The sequence below is a fragment of the Leptosomus discolor genome, chromosome Z, assembly GCF_034619465.1.
Source record: "Leptosomus discolor isolate bLepDis1 chromosome Z, bLepDis1.hap2, whole genome shotgun sequence".
Taxonomy (NCBI): Eukaryota; Metazoa; Chordata; class Aves; order Leptosomiformes; family Leptosomidae; genus Leptosomus; species Leptosomus discolor.
Window position 1 is genome coordinate 62579439 of NC_141419.1, and position 21417 is coordinate 62600855.

The 21417-nt window shown below is 43.0% G+C and overlaps 1 protein-coding gene across 1 annotated transcript in view; it reads right to left on the minus strand.

Moving 5' to 3' along the window:
- Positions 1–2455: 2455 nt before the first annotated feature.
- Positions 2456–21417, minus strand: part of RCL1 (RNA terminal phosphate cyclase like 1) — a 31056-nt gene continuing 12094 nt past the window's right edge. The window contains exons 6-9 of the mRNA XM_086479666.1: positions 19620–19745; positions 13828–13984; positions 7620–7723; positions 2456–2727 (exon numbers count right to left, since the gene is read on the minus strand). Of these exons, the coding sequence (XP_086335792.1) occupies positions 2577–2727; positions 7620–7723; positions 13828–13984; positions 19620–19745 (538 nt within the window). The 3' untranslated portion in view covers positions 2456–2576. The remainder of the gene's footprint in view (positions 2728–7619; positions 7724–13827; positions 13985–19619; positions 19746–21417) is intronic.

The following is a 21417-nucleotide window of genomic DNA, read 5'->3' on the forward strand; positions in this document are numbered from 1 at the left end:
TTCACCCAAAGGGATTAACTAAATTGCTGACAGATAGCTCAAAGAGTACAAGATTATTCATATACAGCTAATCAGTTCAAATTCAAGTCATCTGAGTATTAAATCTGCCATGGTGGACTGACTGAGATGAAAAATGCATCTCCTAGTAACTAGCTTGCTTACCATAAAGTCTGTGGCTGCAAAGAACATGAACTGTCTTCACCAAAAATTAATTCCCTCTGTCCAGCTCTAAAATTGAACTACCTCACTGCTTGTGGGATCAGTCCACCAAAAGAGGTGTTAATTGCTGTTCTGCCAATAAACAAACAGCTTTTATCTGCAGGATTTCCTACTAATTAGTTCTTATCACAGAATGTGAAGGTCAAACAATTTTAAGAAAGCTTTTACCTAAAACCTCCGCTGGAATTGCTCCCATTTCTCCAGAGACTGGCTCTTCTGGAAAAACGTATTTCTTTCATACGCATATCTTTTTTCTGTAAAGCAACAAGCAATTCTGAGTCATAGCAAGTGTTGTGCTGCAGAGCTACACAATTTGCAGCAGGACTAAGGATTAGCAGTCTAACTTTGACACTGAGGTTTAGTTAAACGTGGGTAATTTTATGACACGTTGGCCTTTCTATGTTTGGTACAACTGTAACATTTGGCAAAGTTGTCCCAGCTTCAAAGTTAAGAGCTTTAAAAGTTTAAAGATAATAAAGCTTTTGATTGTTGAAGTTCTGACAACACTTCCGAATTTTTACTTAGGCCAATTTTGGAAATCTAAGCTGTGCTACAAGCTTGTATCTTTAATTAAAGTAAGCTTTATATTTTTATTCTAGTGGCTATTACTTCTAGTTTTTGGATCAGTGGCTCCCTGTATTTAGGGTGATTTTAATCTGGAGAGTTTCTAGCTTTTTCATTTCACAGGTGACAGAAGGGAACAAGGTAAATTCTTCCTTGCCCACATACTTCTCCTTAACGTAACATGAAATGCAAAAAATATAGTCAAATACTTTTATTTCACATTCTACTGTTTTATTTAGAGTTTCCTTAGCTGCAAATCAGATTTTGGAAAGCTAGTAGATTATAAGAAGGGCCTTGCCCTCTCCCTTCCTCCCACCCTGGCAACTCCCAAAGCTCTTCTTTTGATGTATCACTTCAAAATAGCCATTTTATCTTTTGAAGTGACATCTTACAGGCCTGGGGAAAAGGTTTTGGAAAGGTTTTGCATTTTCATTGTTGTTGTTTGTTTTGTTTTAAAGGTAAATAAAACCTTATTTAGGAAAAAAATACTTTATTTTTCCAAAACATGTTTAGACAGATTGCAACAAGAACAAAGTACAGTACAAAAATGACTCACACAGCCTGCAATAGTTAATAAAACACTAATGAAAATACCTAGCTTTTTGTCAAAGTCCTTTTGGGTCCAATATGTATTTTTCATATTACAGAGGTAATGCCCACTTTACAGTGGCATCAGATAAAAGTTTGTAAGACCATTATAACACAGTCACTAATATTTGTTCTCTATGTGTACCAGCTTTTGACATGGTTTTATTTTATTTGACACATTCAGTATAGTCTGAAGCCAAGTATAAATGTTTTTCCTTGTGTCAGAACTTCAGCAGGTTTGCAGCAATCTACCAACAGCCTTTCTTGGATAAATATTTATATCCTGGTAGAAACTTTTTGCACCTGTCAATCCAAGCAGTGCCCATTATGCCCTCTTTCAAACACGAGTAGCTGCACAAAATGTGATGGCATAACTGAATGCATTTTTCTCCCTCAAAGCCTACAGCTTCTTTTGCTACCTTTCACAACTAATTGTGAACTCCAGTGTGTGGCATGCCAAACAAACCTAAAAAGAATGTATGTGGTAAGTCAAAAACTGTCAAGGAGGTTACTCCTCCCATGCCCATCTCTGGAGAGAAGGCTAAACCAAGTCAGTATAGGCTGTGATCTCTTCTGCAGTATTCTAACATTAAGGAAAAATCAAGATATTTTTTTCTTCCCGTGAAACCATAATTTAGTTAACGTAAGCAGGAGTGGAAGCATTTGACAAATTCTATACACACGCAATGTATAAACAAAAAATTGTCACTCCTTTATTTCCATGCCAACATTGTCTCTGCAATTACCTCAAAAATCTAGTGTTTCTGTTGTGATCATTTGTTTTGCACTGCTAAGCTTGTTTTGGGCCATCTTGTTTTCCCTCTCTATCTAAACCTTTCAGAAAAAGCTGAGTGAAGTCTGCAGATAAACAAAACCAGAGCACCCACTGCATTAAGACTTGAGGGTACAGGGACATAAGAGGCACCTGTGTCCCATGCAGTGGAATACAGTGCAAAGAGTCCCACGCCAGCTGAGACTCCAGCCAGCCATTCCATGCAGCACAGCATACTGGCATTGCATTTATAAACAGCACGGGTCTAAATAGCCTAAAGTCAGCTTTATTGTTTACATGCAGCAAGCTTGGGTACCTGCACTGGAATCATCACTGGTTTCCCTGTGCCAGAATAAGCACAGGGAAAGGGAGGTTTTATCAGATCTTTGCAGCGTTTTCTGCCACCCCATTTCATGAAGTCTGCAGATGTTTCTTATCTTATAGTTTTGCTAAGGTTGGAAAATCCAACGCCAACACACGTCATTAAGACTTTCTCCCCGCCCATGTGCTCTTCCTCAGGGGTCTTTGTTTCGATTTTAAACATGATCTGGAAGAAGCTTCTCAGGTGTTGCAGAAACTCAATTCTGAGGGAGAGAAAACAACAGAGTTAAAGAAACAAAAGAGAATGCCCATTAGCACTATGTACTAGTGCTGATTCCAGCAATGACCACAGTGAATAGAACATGAAAATATTGCTTAGTACAGAGAAACAAGCCTACAGGCTCCAAACATTGTTCTCACTTGTGTTGCAGAAGTAGCTAGTGACCCCTACTGAAACCACTGCACTCTCTGCGTGAGCGGAGAGAGAAGAAATGCCTGGTAACACAGCAAGACGAAAGGAAAGAAGGGATGTAGCCAGGCAAGGTCAGTTACTCATGATGCTCTCCATCATGGGCATATGAACTGCATACACCAACCTGTGGTATTCCTCCCCCTCTTCCAATGTTTAAAGCAGAAATAAAAGAGAAACAGGGGTAGCCAAAAGGTTGGCCTTGAGTGCACGTTTTAAGAAGGCACATCAGACCCTAAAGCACGTGTTGGATTTGTATTACTAACTTGTCCACTTCTTAGTTAACTGTTTCGTTAGAGTCACATTCAGACCCAGAATTCTTCCTGTCTTCTCTCCTCCTTTTCAGAAAAAAAAAAAAAATTGTTTCCTTTCATCATTTTGGAATGAGAGGCCTGAAGAGCCTAAACTGACACAGTGCTACTAAATGCACACTGACTGGGGAGTGAGTGACAGAAAAAACTACTGAGAAGTATTAAAAAAATGACAAAACCAGCCAAGAAAACATTCCTACTGGCTTCCCCAAAACAGAGAACAAGCAATTACACCAAAAGGCTGCAAATATAAAATTGGTAATTGCTCCTGACAGGAGTCTGGTCTCTTCCAGTCGTGGCCACAAGCAAGTCTGCAGTCTTGAACTAAGGTTTAATCTCCTGCAGCAACTGGTATGTGCCCTTCTTAGGTTATGTTTAACCTTTAAAGAGAGGGAATGTGCACATGCAGTCCACACATTTGTTTGGCTGGCAATCTGGAAAGAGCCTCTGCTCTGCATGCTGAAAGCATAAATGCACGCTAATCACACATAATTGAGAGAAAGCACCCACAAAATGAGAAGCAGGAGATCAAGAGGCTAGGACTGTCCCCACTGCAACATCAAGAGGTGTCCAAAACCCTCCTGGCAGCTCCTATTCACAGACATTGTGAATAAGCACAATGGAAGTTGCAGGAGCAAGAATAGCTGTATCCACTTCAGTTGGGCATGCTGCTGCTACTGCACTCAGGTAGGTGTATGGGGAGAGGACGAAAACAGCAGGAGCCAGACAAAGAGACTGCTGTTATCTACACTGGTCTGTGCTTAGCAAGATCTGACAGTTACCTCTGGGGCAGTCAGCTGAACACCTCTGCAGGGTGAATGTGGGCACATGGCTCCCCATGCTATGTACACCTTTCTATCTCACCTTCCTGGGCTGCTAACTGGCCTCAGCCCAGACTCCAGCCCTCTCATCGATCAAGTGGATTAACAGTTGAAAGAACAAACTGAAAAGACCCTTTATTTCCATGCTTCCCCAACTGCAAGGTTTCTGGTTGCTGCTATAATAGGCAAATAGGCATAGGCTGGTAGAAATGCTTCAGTAAAGCTGACAGGCAACACGCTTTGTACCAGCCTCCTCCTTAGCTGGGTCCTTTCCCAGAGCTCTGTCAGCCAAGAAAGCAGCCAAGCCCAAAACAGCAGGAGCAGCATGCTGAACTGCGAGGAGAGCACAGAATAAACTGTACAAATGCCAGAGGCAGCGTGGAGCAGGAGGCTTAGGGAAAAATTCTAAAAGCTGATCAGCAAACTCTGCAACACATTGGTGGGATCAGTTCAGGTGTACCTCTCTTTGCGTACATGGACTACCATGCTTCTCTCTCTCTTCTCCCTTTTGAATAAAGCAGAGTGAGAAAAAGCAAGAAGGCTTTGCCACAGCCGCCAGGTACAGAGGAAAGGCTCATGAGAGTGGGAGCTAAGAGGAGCTGCCTGGGGACATTGGGGCAGAATTTGGGAGCAGCAAGAGGCCAGGTCTGTCTTGCAGCAGCAGAAGCACAAGTGGTAAGAGCCCTGGAAATAGCAGAAAAAGAGGGGGGAAAGGCAGGGGTATGTGCCAGAAGCACAGCAGAAAGCAGATTTGTATTAGCTTGGGGCTGATATGGGTCGTGTGAGGGAAGGTTTGCACCTCAAACAATGGTGGAGGCTGCACCAAACATACATGTGCAAACTGGGAGACTGAGGGAGGGGGTAAGAAGTACAGAGAGGTTTTACTTTGCTGGTAATTTAGACCGTGTGTTCAGGCAAGAACAAGGCAGAGCTGAACACTTTTCCTTAGGCCCAGGGACAGCTACATCAGCCACACCGGAGGTTTTTCTCAGGGCCAGCCAATTTCAAAGAAAAACCCATTGTACTACCAAAAAAAAAAAGAAAGGAAAAAAAAGTAAAAAGTCTGTTTATCTGAGTGATATCTTTTCCAAGAAGCCTGCTAAGCAGCACCAAAAGGTACACAACCACTTTGCACGGCTCGCTGCCAGGGCAAAGCGACCAACTTGCAGCTCAGTCTGGGAGAAGACCTGCGCAACAGCAACGCGTCCTTGGTTCGACTGCCCCGAGAACAGAGCGGGGCACAGCCTGGCAGCGCCGGCGGCCCCGGTACTGCTCCCCAGCGCCCCGCTCGGGACCTTCCCCGCCGTGGCCCGGGGGCAGCCAGGCCTGACGCGCCGCTGCCGGCCCGGCCTGCGGCCAGTGCCTGGGGGCGCGGGCCGCCAGGGGGCGCTGCCCCGCGGGGAGGCCCCGGCCCCGGCCCCGGCCCGAGGCGCAGCGGGGGCGCTGCGGGGAGGGGGGAGACAGGCCCCGGGCGGGGACGAAGGACACCCCCGACCCCGGGGAACTACAGAAAACCGCGGCCCGGCCGGGCAGAGGCGCCCTGCCCGAGACAGCCCCACCTCAGGGGCTGTGCCTGGCCCTGACCCCTCTGCTTGAAGCCCCTCAAGGGAAACCAAGGGCCAGGGCACTCGAGCTTTCCAGCAGCTCTCTGTCACGTACTGCTGGCTCATGCCGATTGACCTGCACGCAGACTAGCCTGTCCTGCAAGACTGATCTCTACGAGGTGGCAACACGGCCTGCATTTGATTTTAAGCTCAGCTTGACAGAGAGGTGCTTACTTCTGTGAAATCTGGAGCATAAAATGAGAGAAGGTGATCCAGATGGCCACAGGCCAAGTGGTCTTTCTAGGACTGGTATCCCCAGTGCCACTCAGGACAGCCTTGCTTATGGTGTTACTTGCCCCCACCCCATGCCATCATCAGGGGCAAAGGATGTCTCCCGTGGAAAGACACAAATTCAGGAGATGTTTCCTCATTCTGATGGACATATTCTGATGCACCATGTCCCCACACAGTGTTCTCATCTGCCAGCTGAACTGTTGCATTCATGCTACATTGTGCTAGACAGGGAAGCCAATCTAGCATAAGAGCTTATAAATAGCTTCGGATTCTGCAGGGTGAAAGTGTTAAGTGCAGAGATGTCACAGCCCGAAGACAGAAAAGAAGGGACAATGAAATGGAACATGACAGCACTGCCATTCACTTCAGAAGCCTGTGTGTCCAATGAGTTGCTTGGGAGCCAAATTTCCCAACCCTTTATGAGCTGCCTTAGTGAGGGCATGGGGATGCTGCAGACAGAGCTGCATGATGTCTGAATAGATCCTCACAGGTCTGATGAGTCACAGATTCTCACAAAATCATAGATTTTATAATCTCTTGTCACACATGCTGCTTCACAATGTCTGCTCCTAACCTCCATCCCTGCCACACACTCCTGCTTGGAATAAGCAACAGCTCACCTATTTAAAATCAGACTGCTTACAAAAAACTAGTCCACTTGCATGACTTTCATAGCATCAAAAAAAAAAAAAGACCAAAAAAAGAGCCTGGACAATGACAGGTGATTGGTTTGTTTCACATGCTTAACTGTGCACTTCAAACACCGATATCTACTCTTTGTAAGCCTTTCACATGGATACTTTACAGGGGATTACTTTACCCCTGTGCAATGGGAGGCTTCCCTGTCTTCCCCTCAAAATCTGATGAATGTTGTTTCCAAGAGATCACAGGTTGCAAATAGCAGTTAGGCAATTTCTAGCTCTCATGTGATGGCACCACCATTCTTCAGTTATCACAGTACTGTACCTTTCACGTATACAGCACCGGTACCATGATAACCGAAAAAGGACAGTTCATAGTCTTAATATTTGATGCCATTATCAAATAAAGAACCCTCCCTCCATTTGATTAAAGGAAAACTGCTCTAGGACTGATCTAGTCAAATACTTGTCAGTCTGACAGAGTAAATTACAATTTTCAAACTGGACTCCCTTCCTCCAACCTGTGCGTTGCAACTACCATCATAAGAAATTACTCTTTTTCTATTTTCTGAACCACTACCAGCCACAGACAAAACTTGAATCAAAAATGAGACCGAAGGCCTAGATAGAAGTCTGCTCCCTGATAGGGCTAAAGTTTCAGGGTTGCACATAGCTACATGAATTGAATTCTTAAGCTGTTTCCTACGGACAATCACAGCTTTAATGTTTGGTTAGGCATTTGAAACATGCCATTTAACACCACAGCTACAGAGAGATCACTAGGAAAAACCAGCAGTGTACACTAGGCAACAAAAAGCAAACTGATGAACACACACAGTTCAAGACTAAGACCCAATAATAAACCCCATCTCTGCAATTCCTAGAACCAGTAATAATACAGAACAGTAAGGGAATAATCTTCTAATATGTAGAAATAAACACTAGGTAACTTATAGCACCTGTCTCATTTAAAGATGGGTACAAGTTGTTTCTATTCATAGCCACAGGCAAAGTCTTCAATATACAAAAAATAACTGCGCAATAAAACAAGACCGGTTAATTAAACTGAACTTACGTGTATGGAGACAGAGGTCCTAACAGGACTTTGGAAACATCCCGTTGTCCAAGGGTCATCAGGAGCAGAGCAAGGCTCTGATTTGTTGAATCTACACAGCCTCCCTACAAACCAAAATGTTTTAATAATTAAACTCTGTACAAACCATAAATTGGCATGGGAGGAGAGTAATGAAGGAGAAAGACACACTTAAAAGCATGAATTACCACTCACAATTTTCAAGGGCCAAAAAAGATAAAAATCTAGATTTTGTAGCAACATCAAATTAATGTCACATGACAGGCTGGGAAACAAACAGAGCTAAACCAAACCCCAGTAACAAGGTCACATTATAGATCCCTCCCATCTATCTAACATCACAGAACGTAAGCACTGAAGAATTTATTTGCAGTAAATTGAAAACAGGTATTATAGTTCATGTACGCTTGAAGATACCATGAATTGCAGGACTTTACGATAAGTATGAAGTTACATTCTGACAAATAGTTTAGCGTTAGCAGGGGCTAACCAGCAAGTTAAAAGCTGTTTCATACACACCCGCTTAAGCCCTTGCTGCTAACTTCTGTGGTTTTACATTTGTAACACATTTCTTCCCTATATTTAAAATGGAAAGATTTTTTTAACTGCTATGTGAAAGAAGCCATGCATAAAATTATGTAGAACTACACATACTCTTGCACATATTTGCCCATAGGAAGTCATACATGCATGGTAAATTGTTTTGTATGTGGAAGGTGTTAACCACGACACATACATAAATTAGAAATGGAAGGCTTTGTTTACAAAGCTTGAACTGCAGTAGAGAGAATTTACCAACTTTTACAATGCAAACCCATCGAAAATAGGAAAAATACCTGGCATAATATTTCAGACTGTCCTCATATTCATCCTGATCCGTGGCCCCATGAAATCTGTGAGCAGTTTCCTGATGGATCAGACCTAATGCTAAGCCCTCTGGAGAGAGCAAAACTAAACATTCATCCTTTTAAAACCAAATTCTCTAATGAGGTAAACTGACAGTTACCTTTGTGGGCAAGTAGTAACCTGTCACCATTTTAAGAGATTACACCATCGAAAAAGGCAAAGGAGGGGCAAAATAAATTTTGGACGACATAGATTAAGAAAACACAATGATGTGACAACCTCAGCACACTTACTCAGTGAGAGGGCAGAAAGGACCACCTTTCCAAGGACAGTTAGTGAAGGTTTAATTTTCAAGATGGCCTTGATTCAGTGTCATAAGACTCAACTCCATTCTTCTGAAAAATGCCTCTGCACTTCACGCAACAAATGATACACCACAACGAAGGAAATGTCTTCATTACATTCATTACTATGACCTAACTCCTAGCAACATGCTCTTACAGCAGATTTTGCCCTTTTAACTGCATGAACCTGACATACCAAAGTAAAGTTCATGCACTCAACCTAATGCCCCCTATGGTACTGATAAAAATTTTGCTTTATCTGGAGTGAACAGGGTACCTACAGAATTTGCTGGTGCAATCTAGAGCCACAGCTCTCACCAGCTGCATTTGCCAAACTGAAACATGTACAAGAAGCAGATGAGAGTTTGGTAAGGACTATTCCTGACACAGGACTTTCTGTATTTGTAGTTCAGTTAATAATTCAGGATGCTCTTTATCACTTGGATGAAAACTGTATATTCAGAGCTTGTTTTCATTTTTCTAAAGCTGAAAACATAAAACATATATTTTTATGACCAAATATATACAAAAGCTTCAATCAGCATGGAAACAACCATGTCCTTAACAATATAGCAAAACACGATGCATCCATGTCCTCATTTGGCTGGGATAGAATCATAGGCCAGCCACGCTAGGGAGGCTCAGGTCAGCCAGGGTAGCTGACCTGAGTTAGCTACAGGGGTAGCCCACACCATAATGTCATGGTCACTGTGAAGGGGGAAGGTTTGCTGAGGAAGGGGAGCTCCTGTAGGGGTCCTGCTGCAGTTCCTCCTGCTCCTCCTCTGGCTTCTCCCTGCTTCTGAGGGCTGGATATTCCTTTGGCTGAGTATAACTCTGTATCTCTGTGGGTACTGGTGTTACCTCATTAAAATCTGTTCTCACTTCCACCCATGGGCCTGCTCTCATTTTTCCCAATTCTCCTCCCTGGCTGGTGAGGTTTGTTGGGTGATAGAGCGACTGTTACAGTTTAGCCCGGGGTACAGGCTAAACACAGACAATCCATCATGTCCTAGCTGCTTACATAAGCTCTCTTGCTGCAGTGAGTCAGTCAGCCCCACTATTGTTGTGCATCAGCAATGCACTGTTATGCCCATTCCCACATAGGCAGCTGCCAGACAGGGAAAATTAGGTGATTTGCTTGTAATCTAACAATGAGAGAAGAGTAACCTGAGCCAAATGAAAGACATTCCACTCCCAAGGAGGACAACTTTTTTCTCTCAATCCACCTGCCACATACTCAAGAGTCCAAAAGCAAACACAACCTTCCCAAGAGAACTGGGATGGACAAAGTCAGAGTCAAAGTACTGACATTTGCTCCAAAATAGCTGGCACTCGTTACCAACCTAGGATCCAGCTTCTAGTCCATATTCATTCAGTTTATGGCAGATTTTTTGTTATTGTTTCCACTGACAGCTGGATGTGACAATTAGAGTCACAGATCACTTAAAATCACATCCATTTTGAAATGTTTTTAGACAAACAACAGTTAACATGCACATACAAATATCACAACTCTGGGTACTGGACAACAGTGTTTTGAAGAGGATCATTCTCCTGAGCTTGACCCCAGATTTCATTTAGTCTTGGTTATATTTTGGCATACTTGCGATTTCCTCCCTTACCTGTGCACTACACACGCACATGCCTTAATAATTTCTTACATGAAGTGCAGAAGGTTTTCGGTTTGCATTTCCCCCCCCCCCCCCAAGAATGGAGCAGAGCCTTGTCACATTGAAGTAAGGCCCTCTTGAAAATTAAGCCTACAGTGAAATTGTTCCCTCACTTTAGCTCTACTTAATTAAAACAAACAGCCATACCCCCCCTGCCCCTCCACCCCTCCTAACAACTTGACTTTTCTTCATTAAAGAACTCAGCCTTAAAATAGGTATTGCATCCTCCCCTATTTTTCATGATCACAAGGAATATAAACATTCAATCCTTTTCCAGTCCTTCCAGGACCTTCCATTCTGCCAATCGCCTGCTATATGAAGCTCCCATAACCAATGCCTTTCAAAGGCAAGAGGAAGATCCTTATTGGCCTTCTACAACCAAGCTTAGGTAAGAACTGCATACAGATTCGTAAAGACAATGCTAGCCAGTCACTCCATGCCCCCTTTTTCAGAGACACTTTCCATCAACAAATATACATAAAAAAGCTCCACTGATTCCAAGAATCATACAATTTAATTTCTTTTTGAAGGCTTAATAAAAGCGACCATTTAGCACTTAACATAGCAAGACTCAAATCCTTAGATTTCCTAGATGATAAAGTTCTCATAATAGCAAGCATAAAGCAAGCACTTTAAGAGATGCCCCTTGACCCCTTTTAACAGTAATGAACTCCAGTAGATTTGTGGGTGACCCTGACAGCTAAAATCCTTCTACAGAGAATTATGTCTAGTGCCCTCAGGTTGCCCTTTTCTGGTCAACTCTCCCCAGCTCCTGCAGCACAGTACCTAGAGGAAAAGACACAGATGGAGAAAAAAGTTTCATAAAGAGAGGATCTAAACACAGGGCAAGAAATTCTTCCTTGAGCCCTGTATTCAGTGAGTAGCCGGTGTAGACAGTGGGACTTAAAGAGTGCCTGTTCAGAGCAACCTATTCTTGCTCCATGCACAGCTTTCCCAAATTTTTACTGATGTTTCACTAGATGTCTTATCTAGGCAAAGAAACCTAAAAGAAAAAGTATCTTCAAACTAAATAAACACTGCATGCTTTGCAACAAGTTTTTATATCCTTTCTGGGGTCAATACTAAGTCAAACTGACCTAAGCTCAAAAAAAAAAAAAACAAACCAAAAAAACCAACCCACCAAACCAAAAAAAAAAATCCCAATCTATGAGAAAGTCCATCTTTCCAAGTTCCTGGCTAGTACTGTGTGAGTGAGCATGTGCATCTCACAAATTATAGTGTGCACTCTGAAGACTACAGGACGAAACACACCATATTGCCTATGACAAAGGGAGCAGGGAATTCATGAACAGTGAATAAGGACTGAGCACTTCAGTGGGTAAGCAGCACAATAGCCAAAAACGCTAACAAACAAGAACTTTTCCATGCAAGCTGCTCCAGTGGAGGACCATGAGCAGTCCATACACTGCTCAGCACTTGTCAGTCACTCTTGGACTGAAGCGGCCCACGCATAAAAGAGCCTTCCAGTAGTGCCAGTGGTACCAGAGCAGGCCACAGCTGATAGCCTCACTTACTTGGAATCTGATCTTTAAAAACATTGAAACCTCATGGCCTATGACTATTATTCAAAGACCTGCCTGACACTGTTTGCTCCTCAAACCCTTTTTTCTTTTTCTGTTTTCCCCAAATCCTCACTATCCTGATGCTCTGCAGACTTTGACTAATCACATTCAAATAGCTGTAGGTACACTAAAGCAGAAAACTATCTGGTTCAGGCCTTTCCAACTCTCTTAATTTCAGAAGTTCTCTGGCATTTGACCCTGAAGAAAGTATAGTATCTGGACAAACTTCCTCACTAGTTTCAATCTGTCAAGTGCTGGATGGTTTTCAATAGAAAAAGATGCCCATTGCTACTGAAAAAAGTATGTGCAAATCGGACTTTTGATGTCTCCAATCATCTGACTACCTGAAGATGTTTTCCAAGAGGTTTACACAAAGCAACAAATGTACCAAATTTTATGTTGGTTTGGCTTTTTTTGGTTTGTTGGTTGGTTTTATTTTGCTTTTTTTGGGGGGTGAAGACTGAAAGATTTTACAATTCACCCCTCAAAAATAGCTACCCATCACTACATAATTGCAGAAACAGGAAGGTGTTTCAGTCACTAGTTGTAACTACATTCTCTATGCGTACTGGACTTTCAAATGCAAGGGGTCTGGACTGTACCCAGGAAGAATATTTCTTTGTGGCGTTTCTATGAGTAAGAACCCTGGGTGGAAAGTCCTCTGGCAACATGGTGCATATATTGAATAAGCAAAGACAAAATATTAATGGCAGATTGGAACAAGCGGGCTAGTTGGTAATTCAGACAGATGAAAGGTTTGCAGCAGGGAATGGAAAAGATAACACAGGCACAGACGAACAATCTACTACAGGCATGGATGTGATTTATGAGGTTAAGAGGTATTTTTTACAGCTGACTACAGAATCTCATTAACGCCATTTTTAATACTTTGCAAAATCCTATCAGGTTATTCCAGTTCAGAGTAATTACTTTTTTTTAAACAGTGAGTACAATTTGTAGATGACTGCCTCCTAAAGGCCAAATATATTTTGTCGATACTAACAGCTACAGACTTTAACGTTTGTGGAGATACACAACAAAATCAGGTAGGTTCTTAATTAAATCAGAAACTCACTATGAAGCTAATTGCTAAATTGTTTGTAAGACTGAAAGCTGCTCATCCATTGAGTCTCACACAAATGTAAAATTAAAAAAAAAAAAATTTACACTCTGGAAGGCTGTGATGCACTTAAGATTCTCAGGCAAACACTGTCCTAGCTGCTTTCCAACAAACCATTCAGCCAATTCCTCATACAACCAACAGATCTCACCACATCTGACTGTGTCATCATCACCATAAAGCAGCCGACATTAAGGCTACCTTCTTTTTTTTTCCCCCCTTCTTCCTCATATGTTCTCCCAGACATATGCCCCATTCCAAACACTAATTTAAGAGCATTAGGTCTATTACTCCTCCAACTTCTTATTAAAAAAGTATCAGCCCATGTGAAGCCAACTGAATTCTGTTGCACACAAGGCAACAAAAAGAAAAATTTGCCACTACAATGATTTATAGTAACGTGTCCTGGACATGGGAAATAACACAGCCCAGTAAGTCCTTCCATTGTTACCAGAACTATACAAAACCACTCCTTACCTGAATGAAGGCGAACTGGCAGCATCAGATAATTCTCTGTTTGGATCTCAGCCTATCTGAGGGTTCTCCCCAAACCACTTCTTCCTTTACCAGTATGTCATCACTTTCTTCCTCTACAGCTATACACTGAAAATATATTGGGCCACTTACCCTGTAGACCTCCTCAAGCAACAGCTTAGCACAATTCTGACCAAGTTCCTCAGGAAGCACAGCTGTTCCCTGGCCCTGAGGGTTTGAGGTTAGCTCAGCACTGAGGATAGTGCCATTGATAGTTTCTGCAGTAAGGCACATCCCAAAACCTGGTGATCTGAAAGAAAAGGAAAAAGTGTGTTTGATTTAAGAACAAAAATTGAGTAATGAGCCAAGAACTAGTACCAGCCAACCTCCTCCTCAAGTTGATACTGACAGCGCTTGGACATTGCCTTATGTAAATATTTTCTAGTAATTCTTTTGTACCTTTTAGCTTTGTATAGCACGCATGGGAAAACTTTTGAGTAAAACTTCTGGTGACCATGAAGTGCTAGAACTCAAGATCCTCACGGCAACAAGGAGCGTGTGCAGCAAGCTCACTACCCTGGACTTCAAGAGAGCAGACTTTGACCTCTTCAGGGATCTGCTTAGTGGGGTACCATGGGATGAAGCCCTGAAGGGGAGAGGGGCCCAAGAAAGCTGGTCCGTATGCAAGGACCGAGTCCAGGAGCAATGCGTCCCACAAAGAGGAAGGCAGGCAAGAATGCCGGGAGGCCTGCGTGGATGAACAGGGAACTCCTGGACACACTTAAAAGACAAAAAGAGAATTTACAGAAAGTGGAAGGACAAGTGGACTGGGAAGAATATACAGAAGTTGTCCAAGCAGCCAGGAATCAGGTAAGGAAAGCTAAAGCCCAGTCAGAACTAAGTATGTCCAGGGGCATCAAGGGTAACCAGAAAAACTTTCATAGGTATGCCAGTGATAAAAGGAAGACTAGGGAAGCTGTGGGCCCTCCCCAGAAGGAAACAGGAGAACTGGTCACGATGGACATGGAGAAGGCTGAGGTTCTCAATGACTTCTTTGCCTCAGTCTTCATTGGCAAGGGCTCTAGTCACACTGTCCAAGTTGCAGAAGCTGAAAGCGGGGACTGGGAGAAGGAAGATCTGCCCACTGTGAGTGAAGAGGAGGTTCATGACTATCTAAAGAAACTGAAGGTGTACAAGTCCATGGGACCTGATGAGATCCATCCACAAGTCCCGAGAGAATTAGCAGACCAAGTTGCTAGGCCACTTTCCATCATATTTGGGAAGCCATGGCAGTCTGGTGAAGTGCCCACTGACTGGAAAAGGGGAAACATCACCTCCATATTCAAAAGGGGAAAAAAGGAAGACCCAGGCAGCTACAGGCCGGTCAGTCTCACCTCTGTGCCTGGCAAGATCATGGAGCAGATCCTCCTGAAGGCTCTGCTATGGCACGTGGAAAATGTGGAAATGATTGGTGGCAACCAACAAGGCTTCACCAAGGGAAAATCCTGCCTGACGAACCTGGTGCCCTTTTATGATGGAGTAACAGCACCAGCTGACAAGGTAAGAGCAACTGATGTCATCTATCTGGACTTGTGCAAAGCCTTTGACACTGTCCCGCACAGCATCCTGGTCTCCAAATTCGAAAGACATGGATTTGACAGAAGGACCACTCGGTGGATAAGAAATTGGCTGGAAGGTCGCACTCACAAAGTAGCAATCAATGGCTCGACTCTGAGTGGAGACCAGTGACAAGTGGTGTGCCTCAGCGATTGGTACTGGGACCAGTGCTATTTAAAATCTTTGTCAGCAACATGGACAGTGGCATCAAGTGCACCCTCAGCAAGTTTGCCAATGACACCAACCTATGTGGTGAGGTCGACACACTGGAGGGAAGGGATGCCATCCAGAGGGACCTGGACAGGCTGGAGAGGTGGGCCCAGGCCAACCTCATGAAGTTTAACAAGGCCAAGTGCAAGGTCCTGCACCTGGGTCGAGGCAATCCCAAGCACAAGTACAAGCTAGGCAATAAGTGGATTGTGAGTAGTCCTGAGGAGAAGGACTTGGGCGTACCGGTGGATGACAAAATGAACATGAGCCAACAGTGTGCGCCTGCAGCCCAGAAAGCCAACTGCATCCTGGGCTGCATCAAGAGATGTGTGGCCAGCAGGTTGAGGGAGGTGACTCTGCCCCTCTGCTCTGCCCTCGTGAGATCCCACCCGCATCCAGCTCTGGAGCCCGCAACACAAGAAAGACATGGAGCTGTTGGAGTGAGTCCAGAGGAGGACTACCAAGATGCTCAGAGGGTTGGAACACCTTTCCTATGAGGACAGGCTGAGAGAGTTGGGCTTGTTCAGCCTGGAAAAGAGAAGGCTCTGGGAAGACCTTGTAGCGGCCTTCCGGTACCTGAAGGAAGCCTACAAGAAGGCTGGGGAGGGACTTTTACAAGGGCCTGCAGTGATAGGACAAGAGGTAATGGTTGGAAGCTGGGAGAGGGCAGGTTTAGCCTAGATCCAAGGAAGATCTGAGGGTGGTGAGGCACTGGAACAGGTTGCCTAAGGAAGTTGTGGATGCTCGAACCCTGGAAGTGTTCAAGGCCAGGCTGGATGGAGCCTTGATCAACCTGGTCTGGTGGGAAGTGCCCCTGCCACGGCAGGGGGGGTTGGAACTAGATGATCTTTGAGGTCCCTTCCAACCCAAACCATTCTATGATAAAAACGAAAATAACAACCACCAGGACTTGCAGTGGAGAATGCACAGAATGCTTCTTATCTTAAGGTAACATCTTCAAGGACTTGAGCTAACTGAGTAGCCAAGGATATCTGAAGGCTGCAAAGCATTTCTGCAAGAATAACAACTCCAGCTGCGCCCTGAAGTAAACTTTGTCTCAAAATGAGTAGGGGGCGCTTACCCAAATGACCACCTGAGACCCCTGCGGATGCAGAGTATAGTTTTGCAATGCTAGTGATATGCAAATATGGTAGAAAGGTGGAGTTGAGTATGACAAGTGATGTGTGTGGCATGTAATTGAGATATGAAAATTCTAGTAAATAAATATGCTGAGATTTCTGTTTAGCTTTGCACTTGATTTGTGAACCTTCCGCGAGTGCCCAGTTCTGCACACTATTGAATAAAGCAATGTCTCCCTCCTAAAAATAATTTCATTTCTATGTTTTGGGAGTTTGGCTAAAACAACAACAAAGTCACAAACAGCTCCTCTCATAGAGTAATACTAGGAATCTGGACTTGCTGGCAAGGTTCCTGTTCTACACATTTGATTCAGCCTGGAAAAAACATTAACAACAGTATTTAAAAGTTAAACGCAGTACCACTTGCCCCAAACCCACTGTGCTGGCTATTCCTAGCACAAACCCTTCAAAAGGGTAAAAAGGAAAGAAAAAAAAAAAAAGAAAAACAAAAGAATAAACCATCCAAACCTCATAAATACCCACCTCTGTTTAAAAAACCCTTTATGTGAAAGTACCTTTCACATTTATTTAACTCATGTTTGGTGAACATTTCAAAGGTATCTAGAGTTTCTTCTCTGCGACATAAAAAAACAAAACTAACTTTCTTTAGGGTTCAAGCTCTTTCCCTGGAAGCTTCAATGCTTAGCAAAATTAGACCATAGCCATGGCACCAAGCAGAAGAATTAAAAAAAAAAAAAAGGTTTGATCCAATCAACTTCTTTTCACTTTAAGTTCAATACCATCCAAATCATCACAACTGTGTCAGACTTCTGAACACACGATTTGAAGAAAAGAAACAAACTCCCTTATTTTCCTTAGATCTTAGGATCCTACAAAATGCTATTGTGAGAGTTAAGAAACACCTTTGCTACAAGAAAGTCACAGATGGCTGAGTACAGCTTGCTGAGGAATCAGCAAGTAGGAAGGAAGGAAAAAAAAGGAAGTCACAAGATCCTGTTCTTTGTAGACTCTGGAAGAGCACCAATAGCTAGCCATTCAAAATAAGGCTACCTTAACTTTACTCCACATACAGGATTTCCCACAGTTCTGGACTCCTGCTGCCTCCACCACCCAAACTTTTTAATTAGAATAGTTTCATTGACCCAAAACTGTAAGGAATGTCACCAACACACCACAAAAACAAACCCTGAACACCAATACATACAAACTCTCCCAATGCCAGAAAAACAACAGTTTGTCCAGAGGCATTTCAGTAGGGTGGGAACAAAAAACCAACAACAACAAAAAATCAGTGGTTCCCACCCATATTTAACGGCCTGCATTTGCTGAGCAACACAGAAAGTATGTTAAAGACGTTTCTCTTCTCCTTTACTTCCTCTGAAAGAGAGATATCTAGACAGCAAGACAAGAACAGTGTCAAAGATGGTATTTTTTGGACAAGTATCCCTTGTATAATATCTATAGCCCCTGGCAGATTTTGTTACTGTTCAGTAGCATGTGGCAATCTGCCTAAATAAAAATGAAAATCATCCAGTGCCTCATGTACGTGCAGACAGTATTAAGAAGGATCTGCACAAGCTTTTTGCTGCAAATACTCAACACAGAACCAGGAAGATACATTACAAGTGGCAGAAGATGCTCAAGTAATGTATTTCCTGAAGGTTTTGGCACTGTGGAAGGGATATAGCTCAAGACTCTATATTCTCAAATCAGGGCTTTGTTTGGGCTGGGTGTAGATAAACTGAACTAGTCCTTGCAGGTCTTACTCATCACCAGAGGCAGCATTGGAAACAATGAGGCATATTGTTTTCCTTCCTTGTCTTGCTAAGAGACATACACACATGCACTAGGAACCAGGTAATAAAAAAAGCTTTGAGAAAGTGGCACAATGTTAGTATCGGGTACACCGCAATTGCACTGGTGCCAGACTTATGCTGAATGTGACAGCACGGCAGTATCAGAAAGCCACATGCACCAGCAAGGTGGGGAGTGATTCTTCCCAGGCTATTATTTATCCCTCTGCATGGGGTACCCATGCAAGTAGTAAATAAAATGCTGCTGCCCCAATTCATTTGACTTTTTCACTTTATAGACAGATAAAAACCAAAATAGGACCCCCAAAACACTCAGCTCCTAGGAAAGTTTTTTCAGTTCTAATCACTGGAGTGCAACATCTGGAGCCACAAGACTTACTAACCCGGGATATTAAATATGATAAAGAATTGGAAAAGAGGAAAAATACTTAAAAGCGAGTCAACAATTTTTAGACTTGTAAACTTGTAAACTAACAAGTTTTCTTTACAGTAATATTTCAAAAAAGCAGGAACAGTGAAAGAAAATGTGCGTGCTTGGATTTGAGCATACAGACTGAAGACAAACTAGTCATCCAGAACTCCTTCAACCTCAACGAAAAGTAACAAGACGACAACAAGGCTGATAGATATCAGTAAAATTGTCTCAGTCGCATCCATCACTTCAGTGTTCTGCTGGCAAACAAAATCTGCGAAATTACAGTAAACTAATGTCTCAATTTTCCAGTCCTTGCTGGTGAATGGACACTCCTTCAGCTATTTACGTAATGGCAAAGCAGAAGACAACCCATACAGCTCAAACATCTTCTAAAACAGTGTGGTCCTATCCTTAATACTATGATTTCCATCAGAGGGTGAACAGTCAAGCTTGAGTTGATTTTCACAACTTACCATGACACCTCTGATCTTAATCTCACTTCAAAGCAACAGGTTTAAAACTGAGGAGAACTCAAGTTGCCTTTAGTACCACTAATGACATACTATATTCCTTGTTTAAGAAAACACACAACTTCTATCCCTGTACAACGAGTTACACAAATGTATCTAGTGAATCATTCCACTTTTTTCCCTGTGAGAAATATTTATTTCAAGTCAGCAAAATAGAAGATCATGGTCTAAAACTCAACAAAATTACAGATCAGAATACCCTAGCAGATGAACAAACGCAGAATTACATTTCTGTTCCCTGGGAGTACTGGATACTCACTTTCCAGAGCTGATCCCCTTCATATGATCTGTGTAGATATAAATATCAGGGAGGAATTTATTCAGGATGCTCCTTGCAGATTCCACCATTCTGTTTGACATCTGTGGTGACACTCGGACAGAGTATCTACATTTTCAAGCTAAGGAATTAATTGTGGTCACAAAAGAAACTTAAACCAGAGACTGACAAGTGGCCAAGAAGTCCCAATGCATTATTTTGGAAAATGTGGCTTTCTCCTATACATCCGTTCACGAGCGCTGGTCCATTTTCCTGTACTTAGAGAAGCACATATGTCTAAGTGCTTTCTACAGTCTTTTCACTGATACACCCTGAACTGAGATACACAGGAGACGTGCAGAAGAACAGCTTACTACGACTAGGTAAACATTTGTAATAAAGAATGGCTAACTAGCCTTTAGAAAACTAGCTTTTAGAAAAGAACTGCTGACCAGCCTTTAGAGATAGGGAGGGAGGCTGATTTGTACTAACCCTTATGCATATATCCATCGCTGACTAACTAACACTTTAAAGACAAGGATGAAGCAGAATCCGCCAAGCGAAGGACAGCAGGTGGAACCCTTCAATCAGACTGTGGGGCTCAAGGAACACAAAAGACTAAGCAGGAGAGATAGGGAGGGCAGCGAGCAAGAGCTGGTTCTGCAAACTGGAAAAGACCCAGGATGGTACAGGACATGCACCACAGGACAAGTTCAAAAGTTCAACCCTGAGGAAGGCTCAGACCTTCATCCCCAATGACCACCAAGGACCCCTGGTGGAGGCATAACTTGGGCAGACTGAGGCAGGGCTATGGGAGGAACTTATGTTATTGAATTCCTGGAAATAATCAGAAGAACCCAACCTTTTCTTAGAAATGTATTGAATAAACATGAAAGCTGTAAATATAAGGCAAGAATCCTAATGCTTGGGCGCGCACGTATAGAAGGAGCTATCCCCTGTGCTGCCCGGCGCCGCAATAAAGAATACCTGCTTAATAACATGAGTTTTCTCGGCTTCTCATCCATCTTAAAAATACCCTTTAATAATCTTAAATTGCTGTGCTTTCTTATGATGGAGGAAGTCCTACATGCTCTGCTCTTCATATACTACTAAAAGATGCTGATGGGTGAAGTTGCTCCGAATCAGCAGCAAGAAATCCTGTCCTTCTATCAGGGAGAAAGCGGGTAGATGATATTAAAGACAGTTTTAACAAATGAAGAATTAACTTTAAAATGCTAAAAAAAATAGTATCTTTGCTCTCTCTGACTACCTTGCAGTGCTGTGAGGCTATCAAGTTCACTGGTGATCTAGTCACTCAGCATCTGAGGGCAAGAGTTCCAGGGAAGAAGAAATTACCACCTTCCTGCTCCCCGCAATCCCCCTCTTCACAATACACAAGAGATGAGCTGCCTTTTTGCACTTTTACTCAGGTGCTGCTTCAGTGATATTCCCAACAGACCTGCATATGTACAAAGCACACCGTGCTCCAGATTCCGTCCCAACTATGATGTAGATTCATGCTCTGCACATTTAACCACCTATCTGCACCTACATGCACATAGCAATGCAGAGAAAAACACTCTCAAATCTCCCAGCTTGCATTGGTGTATTCTCTTGCAAGTAGGTAAACCAAAAGTTTTAAGATCTTAAGAGCAAAACCAGTTAAAAAAAAAAAAAAATCAGAAAACTGATCATTCTACACAGTTGGTACACTTAGTATTTTGGATGACTACAAAAAGATTGCTGCAACACAAGCTTCCCAGCTGTGAGGAAGCAGATTTGCTCAGTTGAATCTGACGCA